This window comes from Rhinolophus hipposideros (assembly GCF_964194185.1).
Source record: "Rhinolophus hipposideros genome assembly, chromosome: 12".
Lineage (NCBI taxonomy): Eukaryota > Metazoa > Chordata > Mammalia > Chiroptera > Rhinolophidae > Rhinolophus > Rhinolophus hipposideros.
Genome location: NC_138058.1, coordinates 71,121,918 through 71,140,100, shown reverse-complemented (window position 1 = coordinate 71,140,100; position 18,183 = coordinate 71,121,918). Strand labels below are relative to the sequence as shown.

The window sequence follows — 18,183 nt, the reverse complement described above, 5'->3', positions numbered from 1 at the left end:
AGGCGCATGCACTCATTCATGGGTGTACTTGAAACCAGCAACAGGGTAAAAAGCAAATTCTTACCCAAGGTCCGAACCTTTTATTAAGCACATTGCCATTAGTTGGACAAACAACCTTATAAACAAACCATATAACGTGAAGAATCTCCATGGGAGAGATTTTTTTTCACCCCTTAGAATATCTTTTCCCCAAAAAAACTTCACATTAATCTTCTTTGTATAGTTGCATCACACCATGATTCTCCATATTCTCTAATATATACAACATTCAAAATTTAAACTTTTGCCATTTTTACTCAAATATTTCAATTACTCGTGTAAACTTCAAATTATTTCACCTTAATAAAGTTTATTAAAAATATATATATATATATACTCTCCAATTCAGAATAATATGATAGAACCTCCCATAGTGTAACAAAATCTTTATATAAAATATTAATTCAGTCTCCTTTTAACAAGTCTAAAGAATGGAAATATTTATTCTATATAAATTTTATATATTTTTCATTTTTTAATCTTGCTTAAAAAAACAAAAACAAAAACCTGTGCCCCTCCCTCGGAACTGCAGAACCCACCTGCAGGGAATAGCACGCCTAGGTTTGCACAGACAGCATGGAGTGCAGACTGCCTAGTGGAAGCCTAACAGGATGCAGTTTCAATGTCAGGAGGCCAAAAGCCACACGATTTCCACAACAGTATCTCTAATTGGGGATCTAACTCTTTAAACATCTCCATACTGACCCCAGAGGGAATCAACATTAAAATGTCTTCCTTCATCGAAATATTAGATAATGTATTTCAATATCACAAACTGTTTATGTGTATGTATATAAAGAGAGACTGGTCAGACTACATCTTTTTTTTTACTCAATGCTTATCATTGATGCATACTATAGCAGTATAAAACATACAATTTTGTGGGATGATGAGAAATACAGAAAGAATGGCCCTGCATAAACCAACTTTAATAGCACTTAAAAAATAAAAAGTTAAGTGCCTTTCAGGTCACTTTTTCCCAGTCACCAGTTTTCAGAGCCCAATACTAAAATATTGCCATATACAATTATGTATTTAAGGGATCACATTTAAATATTTAAAATATATGTACAGTATATTTTAATTTTCTTTATACTTGAGATAATTTTTGAATGTTGTGTGAATGTAAAAATACTCACAAATGTCTTTACCAGGAATAAAAACATATCTAGGATAGTCAGCAAATTCAAAGCAAAGAAAACATTTCATAGTCACACACTAATACTGGGGTCTGTCAAAAGGGGTTGGATGAATAATAGATATACATAAAAGATATATTAGTTCCAATACTATCCATTATTGTTTCTATCACCAATACTTAAAAAAAATTGTTATACAACCAAAATAGGCTGACAATGATAACTATTACATGTAAAAATAGTGCACAGTTTTTCTCCTGCAAAGCAAATTTGCATCCTAAGAGCTGGTAAACACTTCTTTTTTTTAAATACAGAAAAGAGTTGAGACTTTGAAAGAAATTAAATTAAGGCATTCCAAATGGGTCACCTTGCCTATCATGAAGCATTAGGAAACTGATGTAATGATGTTCAAACTTTGTTCTAGTAACTGCCGCAACCTGAACATGCTGCTCCACCACATACACACAAATGAGGGATACAAACCCCAGCATATGGCTTATACAAGTGCATAGCTGCAAATGGAGTAGGTCATGAGATCTGACTCGTGTATAAAAATATAAAGTGGGACGTTTAAAAACCCTCCTGCAGCATTACAGTACTATATGTGTATGTGTGTGTGTCTGTGTGTGTGTGCACACAGACACACACAGTATAATGGTCGCTTCTTAAAGATGCAGTCTGTTTCACTGTAGTGGAATCCATTCCCAGATTCTTCTGGTAAATGTGCTGGTGAAATCTCTCTGTGGAAGCTGAAAAGATGACTTCTTTAGACTTTTAACTCTTCTCAATCCTTTTGTGCAATGTAGTGTGAGTGACTGCCAAGAGAGCTTTATGGAACAAGTTTGGAAGAGTTGCATATGATACTCTTACTCTACGAACCAATCGTTGTTGGTTCAACTTGTTGGAGCCCAGAAAATCTCTCCAAGATTTATAATTTATATTGCAGGAATAAAGGGATATATATATATATATAATTCAGTCTCAGGAAAATATAGCTTTTTAATAAATTTTGGGCCATCATATTTCAGTCTTGTTTTAACTAGAAGAATATGACCATCTTGAATAATGACTGCATTCACAGAAGGCAGTTAGCTGGAAAGACAGGAAAAATAAAGTTAGTTGAGAAACTGAAATAATTTGCTAAATTCTTTGAAAAGGCATTCCATGTATATCATTAAACTATCTAGTCTTCCAACTACTATACTTTTAACACTTAAATCATGCATAAACATATTTATTGTGTTACTTATTTTTAGGTACATGCAATTATATTTTTTCCTATTTTCCCATATTGGCTACACACATGACCCAAGTTTTAATACAGTTAACTGGCTATAGGGTTAGACATACAGTCAGACAGCATGTCACTGAATAAGTCATGTGAACATAAGTATGACTTGGGGTTGAACTGCTGGCCGCCTCATGTAGCTGAAAGGACAGTGGACTTATGGACCAGGGTCTACTTGACTATTTGACCCTTAGCCACATTTTTAAAACCCATGAAATGGGAACATACACATTGTTGTAATAAATGTAGGTAAAAATACTGTATATCCTGGTTACAAACAGATCCCCAATATTACATGATATAAATACATGTCTTGTGATGTGCTTATTACAAGGTTAAGATAGACCTTCCTTTAAATCCATTCCATGTAAAAAAAGGTTTAACTCAAGAGGTTCAATTTTCATTCAAATCTCCTTCAGCCACTATTAACAAAACTATTTTACATTTTCTAAAAGCACAAAGACTTTCACAGCATATCATTAGCATTCTTCAGCAAGAGTAACATTAAATTTCCAAAAAGCAAATATTTCACAGCATCACAAAGAAAACCAGATCAGAAACAACTATTTCACAGCACTTCTTAGACTTACAAAGTTTTTATGGTTTCAGTTCTTGCAAGTTAGAAAGGAAAGAGGAGGAAGGGAGGGAAGGAGAGAAGGATGCAGGGAGGAAGGAATCCCATGCTATGTTCACAAACTAATACAGTTGTAGGAACTTGAGAACATTGTAAATTTTACTTCTCTGAATATAGCTTATTTGGAATGAACAGAAAGTACCATAATTAGTTCCTTTTCCTATTTCTACATGTTTCATTCCTAAGAAAAAAAATTAAATTTCAACTGTATTGAAAAATATATAGCCAATAAAGAATCTGAACATAGCATTTCACTTTTATACTTAACATGAAAATTTCAGTTAGAAACTTTCCTGAAAACTACTGTTCAAATATACACTATTAAAAACAACTTAATAAAATTTCAAACGCAGTCAAAAATAATGAAAACCCACAAACAAACCACATGCGCTACAAGGAGGTACTACAATAGCTCATCTTTCATTTTGTGATTTACCCCGTTTGTTTCTTCAGAAATCAAAAACATGGTCATCATCACCATCACCATCAACATCATCAAATGACCAATCCCAGTCTCTAAATGCCAAATCAAGCAATCTGCAACAGGAGGTTTGCAAATTCATACTCTAACACTCTTTAGAAATGGTAGTTTAATATGCTACGATCTAGAAATCACACATTGAATGTGCTGTAAGCATGTTAACTTTCCCTTCGTCGACAATAACATGACTCAATTAAGATGGAAGCACGCAGGGAAATCTTCTTTCTCTTGATATATCATCAATGCATATAATTATCTTGGCCAGGTATGCTTTCCAGAATACCAGAGAATTGAAGACAGACATAACATCTGGCAAGAAGGCACAATCTTCTCACTGGTTCCAGACGACAATATAACCATCCCGATGCCAACATTCCCTTCACAAAAATGGCCCAGATTATCAGCTCACATTTTTCTAGAATGGTACTCTAAGTCCTAGTATATAAGGGGAGTAGTACTAAGAACAGAGCTGTCTCCATTCCAACAGAACCCTATGTGCTTAGTGGGTCACCAAGTTGTGCGCTCCATGAAAAACTATGGACAAGGGAAAAACTACAGGCATATAAGTAGCATTAGCAACTGATCTTGGCTAAATAAGACAGACTTAAAGCAGGAGTATATGTGGTCTTTTCTTTCCAATCCAATTGAGTAATCTAAGATTGCAATCATATTTATTTTAAAAATAGGAGTAACCTTTTCATTGTTTATAACTGTGACCTTCACGAATCGACTTATGGCGAGGAACTCATCTGGTCCCCAGTCATCTATTATCAGTCAGTGGTTCTTAAACTTTAGTGCATGATTTCCCCAATGCTACTGACAATGCATATCCCCACGACTCATCTTAAGAGATTCTGATATAACTGGACAGAAGGAAGGGAGAGCAAAGATCTGCATTTCTAAATTAAAAACCCAAGATGAATTCTGACGCAACTGGTTGACTTTGATATTCATTGGTTGATGGATGATTACCCTAATTTAAAAGTTAACAAATCAACTTAAATTATACTATTTCAAAATGTGAATGCAGAACAATATTTGAGAAAACATGTAAACTTAGATATAATTATTCACTTAACATATATCACAGCCTAGTACATACTCCTTTTTGTAGGCTTACATATAAAGTAACTTTTAGCTACGGTTTCAACTCTCTTGCTTGGAAGATTGAGATCAGTAGGCCTTCCTGGGTGTCAAACCTAATTTTAGCATACTTTATGAAAACTCTGCATTTCAAATCCAAAACCTTTGAATCCCCAGGCTACTAGAGCATGACAAGTCTTCCCTTCAAACCTCTCCCTCATCCCCTTTCAGTCATCTAATTGTCAACTTCCAAAGTCTTGCTTTAACTTGGTTTCTTCCCTCCCTTTGCACAGTACTTTAGTGCAGGACCTCATTAAGTCTAAACATACCAATCTTTTGTTGAAACACTTCTATCTGAGGAACAAAATCAAACCTTCTGCAGAACAGTGTACACGGTCCCTCTGATTCTGGCTCACAGGTTTCTCTCCTGTGTCATCTTCTACCCAGACCTGTCTACTCTCTCTGCACCGTAACCCAGTAAAACATTACAAACACCTAAGTACGTAGTTCTGGCAACTCAGTACCTCTGTACTTCACATTTTCCCCAGAATTGTCTTTTCCCTTATTTCTTTGTCTGGAAAATTACTGACTCTCCACTTTTTTTGAGGCTTTTCTTGATGGCTTCTGGCAGAATTCTCCGTATTTTCTTTGTTCTCCCATAACACTCATTCACAAATCTATTATAAACATTTTAAATAGTACTGTAATTATCTTTTCGATTGTCTACCTCCTCCATTTAATTCATCAATCACTTCAGGCCTGTGAAACTTACTGCCAAAGACTGCTTCAGAAAGGGTGTATTTAATTTTGAGTTCTACTAACAGAACATCAGAGTGCCCCTTTCCTCACATCTCACCAATACAGAATTTCTTAATCCATACCAGTTTGGCAGGTGAAAATGGTTCTAACATTCTAGTTCTAATTTCTTTGCTTAATAATCAGGGTTATCACTTTTTCATATTTATGGCAATGCCTGCATGTTCCTCACTAATTTTTATATTTGGAAGAGGCAATCATCTTTTTCTTAACAATTTATATAAGAATTCTATATACAAAGATACTATATATTGCAAATATATGGTATTTTTAAAATTTACAATGCTTTAATTTGACTTTCTTTGTTTTTATTCTTAGAAAGTGCTTCTCCAATCCAAGGTCAGATACATATTCACCTATTTTCTTCTACTTCATTTATGGATTTTTGACACTTCAAGTTGTGTATAATTTCTTTATTTTTTCTCAAATAATTACTCTGTTAATTTTCTCACATTTAGAAATGGAAAAGGACAAAAATAAGATAATGATGATATAATAGCTCCCTCCACTCTTAAGTGTTAACTGTGTTGGAAATGTTTTATTTCTTAAAACTGAGTAAATGAGAATTTTTTGCATTTTTGTTTTATACTTTTCTGCTTAAATATTACATTTAAAAAAAAAAAGATCTTTAAAAGAAAAATCATTGAAGAGAAATACCCTCAACAGAGACCAGTATTTTGTGTCTGACATTGAAACAAATGAGGATCTCCCCAAACTATCAAAAATCAGCACTTTATTCACAAATATCATACTTTCCTAGTATAGTATTTTAATTTTAATTCAAAATCACCAAGAAAACATTTCTCTAGAATAGCATGTCTATACATTTTATAAACTGTCAATTCATTTCTACTCGCACTGTGTGAGGCAGGGGGAGTATCACAGTTGAGAATGCAGAATCTGGATCCAGACGACCTGGATCTGAACTCATGGCCCTGCTATCTATTAGCTGTGTGACCTTGGGCACACAATGTTTCTGTGTCTTAGTCTCCTCATCTGTTAAATGGAGACATTAATAGCTAAATCACAGGGTGGATATAAAGATAAATTAGTACAGTTAAAGCTCTCAGACTAGTGCCTGGCATATAAAATGCCCTCAAAAAAATGTTATTTTGTATAATACTAATAGCTAACGCTTATTTAACTATTACTTTAAAACACTTCACTACAGAAAAAGGGAAGTGCTACAAAGAGAGTTAAGAGGAAAATCAAAACAAAGAATGTCACAGAAGCCAAAGAAAAAAAATGAAACGGTACAGTTGTCAACAAGACAAAGACACTGGGAAAAAGTTAAAAAAAACAAAGATCAGGTGTATTTGTGGGTATTATATGTTTCAGTGTGTACATAAATATATGTATATGTAATATCTAACAAAGCCAAACATTTGTTTTAAGAAAGACACCATGTGATTAGTGCTAAGACTAGTATTAAACACAAATGAAGAGTTAGATATTAATTACTGCTGACATACAGCAGAAATTCTGTTCCTAAATTTTCTTGGATGATCCTTTAATAGCTCTACCTACACATCTATAGGAATATGTTATAAATTAGTAGCATATTAAAGGCCATGTAGTCAACGGACTCCTCTCTATATAGCCATGCCACTCGGTGTCAGATTGTGGACACACAACAGATTGAGGAGTGCTGCTCTCTAACAGTTTTGCCAAGCAGTCGTCAGGTAAACACCTGTGGCGACAGGGCACTCACTCTTCTAAAGCACGCCAATTTTTCCTATTTTGGAAATCTCTGATTGCCTGATAGTTTTCCCTTGCTGAATTAAAAATGTGTCTCTCTGCTTGGTTCTTGTTCTAATACATCTCCCAAGGAAAAGTACTTTATACTTTAAATCTTTATTGCTATTTATGATCTCCCATCCTTTCAAATCATTTCTTCAGAAGACTAAATGTCTTTAGTTTTTTACTTGCTACACATGTAATACTTTCAAATGACCCACTACTACCTCAGTCATTTTCTTCTGTATACCCTCCAATTTGTGTATGCTACTCTTAAAACGTGACACCCAAAATGGAATGCAAACTGTAGGTGAGTTATGTAAGACAGACACTGATACGATTTCAGGAGTTAGTGAAGCAAGAGGCATAGATGTTAAAAACAATGGAAATGTTGCATAGGCATAATAAAATAGAAAATTATATTTTAAATGTGCCCATCTTTACATTTAAAATTTCAAAGAGTATATTAGATTAAAAAATTTCCACAAAAATACCCTATACATTTCAGTCAGTTTTGCTTATAATTTTTATCTACATGCACAGGTGTGAGAAAGAAATCCCTATTACTTACTGTTGCTATGCAAAATGTATTTAAAAATCAATGAAGAATGATTCGAAGGGCAGGGCCAGAACTAAAACAAAACAAAAAGTAACAAAAATCAAAAGTAAATGTGCTTCAAATAGACCATAATGCTGAATTGGGGGGTGGGGGAAGGAGAAGCAGAAAAGTATTTAAGTCAGTGAACGTGAAGACTGTTATGTAATTGAAAACATGCCTCACTTTGTCTGAAAATTGCTTCATAAACTAATTCTGTGTGTTATCATATGTAGTGAAGTCATTAACTTGTCAAACAGCACAAAGGAGTAAAGCATATCAAAAGGACTGGAGTTCTTATAGTCCTGAAACTAAACAAATTATTTGCCCTTCTAGAGTCTGAGTCAAAAAGACAATGTCTCATCTATTCCACAGGAACATTTTAAGAGTCACATAAGAGAATATATAAAAAGTTAAATGAGAGAACAATACATATGGAAGCACTTCAGAAGCTGCAAAGCACTGTATATTGTAAGGTATTAAAATAGCATTATGCATTAATAGTTCTATAATATTAATACTAGAAATTTCGTAATTTTTAGATGTTCTGCACATGGTATAAGTAATGATCTTCAGTGTCTATGAATGCTTTAAGTTTCTTCAGCTTAATTACTATCATATAATCACTAACTATATTTTTTTAGCATGCCTCATACAAAATCTCAATATTTTCACGGCTGAAACATCAATTCTACCTTTGTCATTCTAAATTATTTCCTTGAGATATTAGTTTCAAGAAAAGTTTCATATAAGATGTTTGTGGTTAGAATGAAAAGCTTTCTGATAATACAGACATTGCACATCATTATTCATATACACTGAAGGTCCTGTGTTAGGGAATAAAAAGGATACCTGAAATTAGATACCTGATCAAAGTATATACTTTATCCTTTAGCTAACCAACTCTTCATGATAGTTTCAATGAATAGCTGTGTTTATAAGTGCTGTAGTATTTAGTAAGCCAAAAAATGTCTATTCTGAATTAAGAATTACTGTAATATAGCCATATAAAAACGCCTCCAAAAATGTTTTTGTGCATTAATGATCATCTCTAAACTTACTCCATATTCCTAACTCTACCTCAATTACAGGGAATGTCCACTTTACCCATTAGTTAATATTTGCATTTTTAAAGCTGATCTATATTGTTCTTTAAATCAAAGACAAATTTTTATTTTAAACTTATAGAATTGAATTAAGACTTAAGCATATTTCAGTCCTGCGTCCCATGTCATCATAAAAGAGGTTTACGAGATTTTCAATATTAAACACAATATGTATGTGTACCCGACACTCAAAGGTCTGTGGGTGCTTCTTGTCTACTAAATCAGTAAATAAGTCAATGTGCTTATAAAATACTTAAATGTTATGGTTATATACATAAACATGACAAAAACAAGCCCTTTATATATTTTTAGTTGAGTTTAATGTACGTGTGTGATTTACTAAATAAATTTTTATTACATTCATCCGAATCAATGAATGAGATATGCACACTAAAATAGTTTCAAACATTTGGTATTCCATGGTTCATTAAAATACCAAGCAAAGGAAAACTAATTAGAAAAATTTATAGTCTGAATATAAATAGCAAAATGTTTCTAAAAACACTTTAATTTTTACCACATTTTTATTTATTACCTTGGTTTATTCGGAGCAAGCTGTCGACTTGGCCGTCTGATAGACTGGTTTTGTTGTATCTTCATTGAAGTTCTTGGAGATGACCGTGCAAAGGGGTCTGGAGCTGGAGGCTTTTTAGGTATTTTTTTTACCAACCGACTAACCCATTTTTGCTGCTCGTCTGTGGAATTTGCTAATATCAATAGATTCTTTGCCGTTGAAATATCATAATACACTATAAAGAAATATGTGAAAAAAATTAATGTTTAAAATGATATGTTTAAAATAATATGTAGTGAAGTCATTAAATAAATAATACTGATGGAGCAAGTTAATTTACTATTTACCTTTGCAAGGTGCTATAATCTCCTCCTTTTTGTCCATGTGATCTTTATGACATTTAATGTGGCAGCGACGGCACTCTAAAGCAGGAGGAGGTTTAAACATATGCCACAATGGCTTCATACAAGCCTCACAGTTGGTTGGGAAATGATAGAGAGTAGGAATGAATTCATGTCCCTTGTGGCAAATATAATTGGATTTTTCTCCAACTGGCTCCACTGGAAATTCTTGCTCCTTCTTACTTTCTCCTTCATTGGCATACAGAATCTACAAATACCAAAGAGAACAATGAATAATTTCTAAACATGTTATTTTTATGCAGTAACAATTCTTATACATAAAATAAGATTAGCCTAAATTATTCAGTAAGAAGAAAATGCATCTGACATTCAAACGTTAGTAGGCTCTGTCTCATCAAGAGCTTATGTGAGATAAGTCATTATACAGTCACTCTGGCTCACATTTCGAAAGAATCCATCCTGTTCAAATGGTACCTTTTTTTCCCTATGACATCTTACTATGTTTCAGCACTTTTATCAGAATAGGCCAGCAAAGGTAAATTTGCACTTGATGGGTGTCAGAAAGTTTTTCTGGAAGGGAGTGTTCAAAATCACCTGAAGAAATGTGGCAATTATATGACTTGATGCTTGATGATTCTCAAAAAACAGAAAACTGGTGATACATTCAAACATAGCTTTAACTGAAAAGATTTGTGTTTGGAGAATTGAGAAAGAAAGGAAAAGAGTAAAGGATATACTCCAAACACACCTAATAAGCATCCAGAAAATAACTCCCCCATAGTGCACCAAGCACAATGGCTATTACATAGAAGGAACTCTAGTAACTAGCTGATGGTTTGGCTTATTTTACAATGGAAATAACAGAAGGAAAAATTTGGCTTCACTTTAAATTGGAAGTAAAGGGTTCCTGGGTGCAAAATTTAACTTCACAAGCAACTTTTTCAACTTTCTGGAGAGCTGAGGATAAAACCAAAAACAGAAGGAGAAAGTTTATGCTTAAAAAATGTCACAAGCAACCTCAAACAAAAGGATAGCATAGGCCAGCTACATGATATAAACATACTACAGACTTTAAAAAGTAAAATGGAGGGGCGGCCTGATGGCTCAGTTGGTTAGAGCGCAAGCTCTCAACAACAAGGTTGCCGGTTCAATTCCCACATGGGATGGTGGGCTGCGCCCCCTCCAACTAGACTGAAAATGGTGAATGGACTTGGAGCCAAACTGCGCCCTCCACAACTAGACTGAAGGACAACGACTTGGAGCCGATGGGTCCTGGAAAAAACACAGTTACCCAATAAAAATTTAAAAAAAATAAAATCTTTTTTTTTAAAAAACAAAAATAAAATGGAGAGAGGAATGAAGATGTATCCAGACTAGGCATGAAAGTCACAGAAGAATGAACGATCTTTAAATGGGACTAAAATTGAAAGGTAATCTAAAGATGGACCAAGAATAAAAAAATTTGATATATCATGTCACACTGACAATCTCTAAAGGTAAGAAAAAAAAAAAAACACAACAAAACCAACCAACCAACCAACTAACCAAAAACAAAATAAAACTATATTTACCTGAAATATCCTTGGAATTTCTTTAGCGTCTGCTCTATATACGTCTGTCTGTGTAACTGGTCGGACATGAAATAGCTTGCTATAAAAGATTTTTTTAAAAGGGAACAAAATATTACCAAAAGATTAAATTACATTAGTTATCTTATACTTATATCAGAAGTTAAAATTAACTTCTTTGACCTATGTTAGAAGGTCAGAGAACATCTTGTTCTATTAATTCAATCACTCTGAGATTTTGAGAAATTTTTGATAACTCAGAAAGTTTTATTAGTTAAAAAAACAACATATTAAAGACCCATGAAATAAATATGTTTTAGCTAACTCTATATCCCAGCCTTTCATCTGTATAAAGCAAATGTAATAAAATGTAACAATAGTACAGCAGGAGCTTATACTATACGAGTAAATACATGTACGATGACTAATATATTACACTATCTTGATAAAAATGTCATGTTACTTTCTTATACTTTAAAAAATGAAGTTTCTAAGTATTCTAATAAAAACACTTACTCTATATCTAAAACCATGTAAGGATTAGACTGTTCTTTATCTTGTTCACTGTCATAGAAAAGAATCTTCTTACTGCTTACAATCACATACTGTTAAAAAGAGGGAAGGAATTAAACAATGATTAAAGTTGATATATAACTTACTTTCTTTGAAAATAAATTCTATATTAGCAATCAATATCACATAAAATACTTAAGTTAAATAACTAAAACAGTCTAATACATCCTTAGAAAAGTCTTCCTTAAAATAACAATAAATTTTGTTTGCATATAATTTAAGTAAGCAAATAGGGAAGAAAATGAATTCAAATTTTTTTTGGACTGATTTAGCTCCAAGACCCAATAGCATAAGTAACCTTATTGCAATGGTTTAAATGTTTATGCTCCCCCCAAATTCATATGTTAAATCCAAACACATAATGGGATGGTATTAGAAGGAAGGGCCTTTGGAAGGTGATTAGGTCACAAGAGCAGAGCTCTTCTTGAATGGGATTAAAAGGGGCTCTCATTAAAAGGGGTTCAGAGAGATCTCCAGCCCCTTCTACCATGTGAAGATACAGCGGGAAGTCTGCAACCCAGAAGAGGGCCTTCACCAGAATCCAACCATGCTGGCACCCTGGACTTCCAGCCTCCAGAACTGTGAAAAATAAGTTTCTGTTGTTCATAAGCTACTCAGTTTGTGGTATTTTGTTATAACAGGCTGAATGGACTAAGATCCTTACCAAAAATGAACATAATAACATCAGTAATCATAGTAACAGAGGAAAAGAAATACATGGGTCTTTCTGTCATTTTACCACTGAAAATGCAAAAATACAAAGGTCAACAAGCTTCAGTTTTCCTACCATCAAAACCTGTTTTATTATTAATAACATATTAATGGTGAAAAAGTGTTTTACAAAGATACGTAAAATCACAGCATTAAAAATCAGAAAGTTCAAACAAGTTTTGTGTCTCAAAGTTCAAGTTACATACATCTTACAACTACAAAAGTGAAAAGGCTATGTAGCTAAACCAAAAACAAAGCAAAAGAAACATATTCAAAACTACTACTTACCTTTCTAACCCATCCAAATTTTTTAGTGTTGTTTCTCACGGGCAATGAAAGCCATCCCTCTAGTCTTGATTCTATAAATAAGCACAAGAAATGAGGACAAATGTAACAATTCTCCTAAGAAAACGAGGAATTTAAAAGTCACAAAACTCAAATATGCCCTTCAGAATTTATCACTGCACATTATCTAGGATATAATAAATGCAGGATCAGTATAAGCAAGTTATGCAATGCAAAACAAAATCCAGGTTATATCACACTGGAAATATATATTTTATAGTTTATAAAGTCAAATGCCTCTGATTAAACTCATGCATTTGCAAAGTTTAGCAGAAAAGTTGCAAAAAAGAGAAGCAGCTCTCTGTTCTCACAGATAACTCCTGTATTAGAACCCTTTATTTTCCCTTTGGAAGGAGGCCTAACTATAGATATGCTGTGCATTTTCTTCGAAGAGAAAACATTTTAAGTGAGTAATTGCATGTTCAGAGAATATGAACGTTTAGAATGTTTATAAAATGAAATAAAACTGTGTAAATTACAAATCAAATTTGGTCAATGAGTAGCAATATAACCAAGAGACTTCTAAATTCAAAAACAACAATACCAGTAAAATTCTAGTTCAATAAAGGAAACTGAATCCTTAGAATTTGTTCTACTGGCATTTGATCAGTATATTTTAATGAAATAATTAAGTGAAGTAACGATTTTTTGAGGTTATTCTAATAAAAGTAGCTATCATTTATTTAACTTTTACGACATGCCTGAACTGTGCTAGATACTTTGTATAAATTTTTCTTTGACCCTCACAAACGCACAGAAAGGTCACACAGAATCACCCAGCACCTATACTCTACTCTCTCTCAGATCAACACTTTCCAGACCATATGAAGAGAAATGCTGTCATTACAAACAGCCCATATACTCAACTGTCTGGACACGGTCCTACACCAGGATAAGGGACTAAATCAGATGACCTCTAAGAGTATGCACAAGACTGAAATGATTTTATTGCTAAGCTCTAAAACAACTTCAACACAATCACTTCTGATTTAGATTATATAGTGATATATACCTGAGGAATGTGGTGACAGTGTAACTGTAGTTACTTTACTTTGAATTCAATTAATAAGACTACGTTTTACTTTACATTCATCTGCTCATACACTAATTTCTTGTGGCATTTACATTAAATGGTTTTTATTTTGCATGTATTCTCATTTCTAGCTTATGTGTGTATGCCGTATATTTTTAATTATGAGTATGAAAGAGGAAGGAAGAGAGGGAAATAAATAATTGCACAGGTTTTTCTCCTACAAGGACGATGTATTCAAGAGACAAAAGCAAACCAGTTGCTCTTTTTTGCATTCATATAAATTTGTGCATTCATGTGACCTGGAGCAATCAAATATTTAGTTTATATGTTATGTATATAGTGTGTGTGTGGGTGTGTCTGCACAAGCACACGTGTGCCATTTTATATCATACATAATGGCAGCCACATCCTATCAGGCTGAAGTCTAAGCCTCATACTGTGAGTTCCTTTTCCCAGTACAATCAACAACTTGATTTGCAGGGGCTCATTCTGTGACGTTCTCTTTGGCTGTTTCTGGTCAGTACCAAAGAGGCTGAATCTGTAGGCTGATGTCTTCCACCAAGTTTTGGCTTTTCTTCTCTGGGTCATTGGCAGAAGTGTCCAGTAGCTCCCACCTGTCCAGATGCAATTTACTACCCAGAGGCCACCTTTATCACAAGCAAGAATGCTTGTGGTGTTGCTGACATTTATCACTTTACAGATTATCTCAAGAGCAAAATTTTTGTACTTATACTAACTTTGTGTTAAGCATGACAATTTTATGTGCATTCCACCTTCCTTCATTTAAACTATAAGGGCAAACACCAAGTCAAATTGTCTTGTACTCTCTTTTGAGGCCTAGCAAAATGCTGACTAGGTAAGTACTTAATAAAAACCTAAACAAATCCTCTCAAACAGTCTCTGTGCTTTTTCTGTCCTGTCACCCTTGATATGAAACTTGAGAAAGAATTTCTTCTTGGTTGAAAATGGATGAAACAGGCAGTGAAACCATATGCTCTTAAAGGATACAAGGTACTGCACCTCATTTCTTGTAAGACAACAAAATAAATCTATCGATTGTAATAGCAGTGCTATGTACAAATACCCTAAAAACAAACTCTTTGTTCATGCAGCAGTTTCTTTTTAATTGAGACTAGAGCAACTTGTTAGAGTTAGTATTAATTGTTACGAAAGTTTTTCACAAGGACTGAAATAAAAGTAGTGGAAAAAAACCCAAAGGTTCAAGATTTTCAGGATATCACCTGTATCATTAGGTTCCGATGAAATAGGTAAATAAGGCAAAGATTCTTCTTCTGAGTCAGAATCAGAGTCAAGAAGCATATGAGAACTGGAAGGCTTAGTGGCAATATTGAGGGAGGTAGAGGAACGTCGGTAGGTGAATGACATGGACTCCATAGTGTGTGACTGAGTGATATGAACTAAACACCCAACATAGAAAAGAAAGTAAGAATGCAGAAAAAAGTGAAGAGAAAATAAAACGAAAGCTTAAAAAGAGAGTTATCTATAATATATAAAGATCTGATTTAAATAATTCAATATGTGGAATTTTCTTTTCCATTTTTTAATGAAAAATTTTGTCAAAAATCAGTAGTAAAATAAGTTTAAACTGTCATTTGAATCCCCACTCCAAGAAGGTTTTTCCCTTAAAGAAATGACATTTTTCCTCAAGAGCAAAAAAGTCAGTCACAGGACTTAAAACAATCGACACATTTATATTTAAGACAACAGGTTTAAAAAAAAATAGACATAAAGGCTGAAAACAAATTTGTACCTGGAAACCCATCATCTGCCTCCGCTTCCCCTGGTCCACTGCCTATACTCGAACTATCCATACCAATGTGTAAGGCCTGGAGCTGTGACCGCAGCTGCTCAATGTCACTGTCTTTACTGTCCAGTGTCATCTGCAGTTCAATTCGAATCTGGCTCTCTTCAGCTATTTGCTATGAGAAATTAAATTACATTAAATTAATTGGATGTCATATATCTCACAGTTTTGCTTCTTAGTTCAATAATTACTAAGCAATAGAAATGTTCTATAACAAATGATATACAGACATGAAAATAATTCTACTTCTTAAAAAGAAGTCTTCAATCTAGAGTTCAAAGAGTATTCTTACCGCCTGCATTTCATTCAGTTCTTTCTGATACTTGATCATCTGCTGGGTCAATTTCTCACGTTCAGATTTCAGTTCCATATGTAGTTTTCTATTCTCCTTCTCTTTTCTCCGCACGTCTGTGTCACTACCACGCTTGACAGGTTCTTTTCGATTCATGATCTCAGCCAATTTATTCACAGCCTTAAAAACATAAAAGTATATAAATAATTAAAATAAATTATGTTGATGATTTTTTGGTAACTCACCAATAGCAAGTTATACAACCATTTATAGTCTCCTTCCCTAAGCACAGGGCCACAAAGAAACACCTATCTTAAATAATACACCTCCTTCATTACTCATTGTCTTTCTCCAATCTGTGCTCCATTTTTCACTCGTTTTCTGAGAACCGTGATTAAAATGTTTATAGGTTTGATCTGATGTCACTTTCTACCACTTTGAGCTTTTAGTTCCCAGAGAGACTTTTATTAAGCAGATCTTCTTTCATCCTGAAGAGAATTTTGCATTGGATTCACATTAATAAAATACAACACATCCAACCACAGAGCACAGCATCATCTGGCACCCACAGTATCCGTGCTGTGTATACACCTCACCATGAAGTTAGCAGAAGGATAGTCAACAATCACAAGTACCTTTTTCAGACTAAATAACCCTCCTTTAGGCTGTCAGCAAATTACCATTCTCTATAGTTTCTAAAAAGCAGAAAAACTTGAAAGATTAAAATAAAAAATTAGGAGTGAATGTGATTCCATATGGAAAAATTAAGAAAAACTTTAATAAACATTGAACTGGACAATGCTAATTCTAGCTTTTCCCAACCTGGCAAAAATCAGATTAATTGTGAATGTTTACAAATACTGATACCTTTAATGACTACTACTGCCCATCTGTAATGCTGGCAGTAATTGTAATGCTGGAAGTAAAATTTGTAAAAGAGATAACTAAAAACAATTCAAAATCCTACTTAGAGTTTATTATACATACTTGAGTTTTGAGTGTTCTCTCTGTTAACAGCTGCTTCTCAAATTGTGCTTTAATAGCTGCTGCACTTATTTCTTCATCTTTCAATCTCGATAGCTCTGAAACATGGGAAAATGTAAAAAATTATATGGATAACTACACCACTGACAACCATTAGGTATATTTAAAACAAACTTCATTCTTTGTTAATACATACGTTCTTGGGCATCTTTCAATTTGTTATTTAATTCTTCTTTCTCGTTTGCAAGATTGGCAACATCACTAGTTAGTGTCCTATTGGTTTCTTCAAGCTAAGAAATTAAAGTAGAATAAATATCATATCCCAATTTACAAATTTAAGTTATAAAGCAATAATTCAAAATCAAAATATCCTAGAATGTTGCTAAAACTCTTGTTTTTCTAGAACATCTATCTCTACACTTCTTGCCTTTGCACTACCTTAACAAACTTCACTCTTGAAAAGTTTTGCTAACCATGATAGACTTCATAGACACCCCAGGAAACCAAAAATTGCTCCTCTCAAAATTCCTTAGCAATATTTTAGCAATAAAAACATTTAATAAACTAAAAAAAGCAAATGCTACAATAAAGTTCTGCATCCATCATGCAAAATAAACAAAATCAAAAACTGCAGGATTTCTTTCAGAATATTATTTTAAAACATAAAGTTTTACTAAAGTTGTTGACATACTTTCATATTCTTTCCAAATCCCATTCCTGTTCTTCCTTCCTGAAGGAATTTTTACTTTGAATCATGTATTCATTCTTTCCATCCATGACTGTATATGTTTTTATACACACGTGAAAGTGCAGTTTATGTGATTTTAAATTGTCCATAAATAACAACATGCTGTGTTTATCTGTCACTCGATATTATATTAAGACTTAAGTTACTGATATATACAAAGGCCTAATTAATTCACTTTAACTGATACAGTAGGTTCCATCTTCTATGTTTCATTTATTCACTCATTTATCAATTCATAAGACATTTGAATTTTTGTTATTATAAACATTTATGGTGCTATGAGTATTGTGCCTGAAATTCATGCATATTT

General features: G+C 33.5%; 1 protein-coding gene across 1 annotated transcript in view; it reads right to left on the bottom strand.

Moving 5' to 3' along the window:
- Positions 1 to 516: 516 nt before the first annotated feature.
- The window catches only part of ROCK2 (Rho associated coiled-coil containing protein kinase 2), a 110,965-nt gene continuing 93,298 nt past the window's right edge, over positions 517 to 18,183 (bottom strand). Inside the window, exons 24-34 of the mRNA XM_081068701.1 lie at positions 17,322 to 17,415; positions 17,129 to 17,223; positions 16,142 to 16,321; positions 15,796 to 15,964; positions 12,935 to 13,005; positions 11,879 to 11,967; positions 11,366 to 11,444; positions 9,780 to 10,041; positions 9,454 to 9,667; positions 3,537 to 3,637; positions 517 to 2,270 (exon numbers count right to left, since the gene is read on the bottom strand). Coding sequence (XP_080924827.1) covers positions 3,550 to 3,637; positions 9,454 to 9,667; positions 9,780 to 10,041; positions 11,366 to 11,444; positions 11,879 to 11,967; positions 12,935 to 13,005; positions 15,796 to 15,964; positions 16,142 to 16,321; positions 17,129 to 17,223; positions 17,322 to 17,415 — 1,341 coding nt within the window. The 3' untranslated portion in view covers positions 517 to 2,270; positions 3,537 to 3,549. The remainder of the gene's footprint in view (positions 2,271 to 3,536; positions 3,638 to 9,453; positions 9,668 to 9,779; positions 10,042 to 11,365; positions 11,445 to 11,878; positions 11,968 to 12,934; positions 13,006 to 15,795; positions 15,965 to 16,141; positions 16,322 to 17,128; positions 17,224 to 17,321; positions 17,416 to 18,183) is intronic.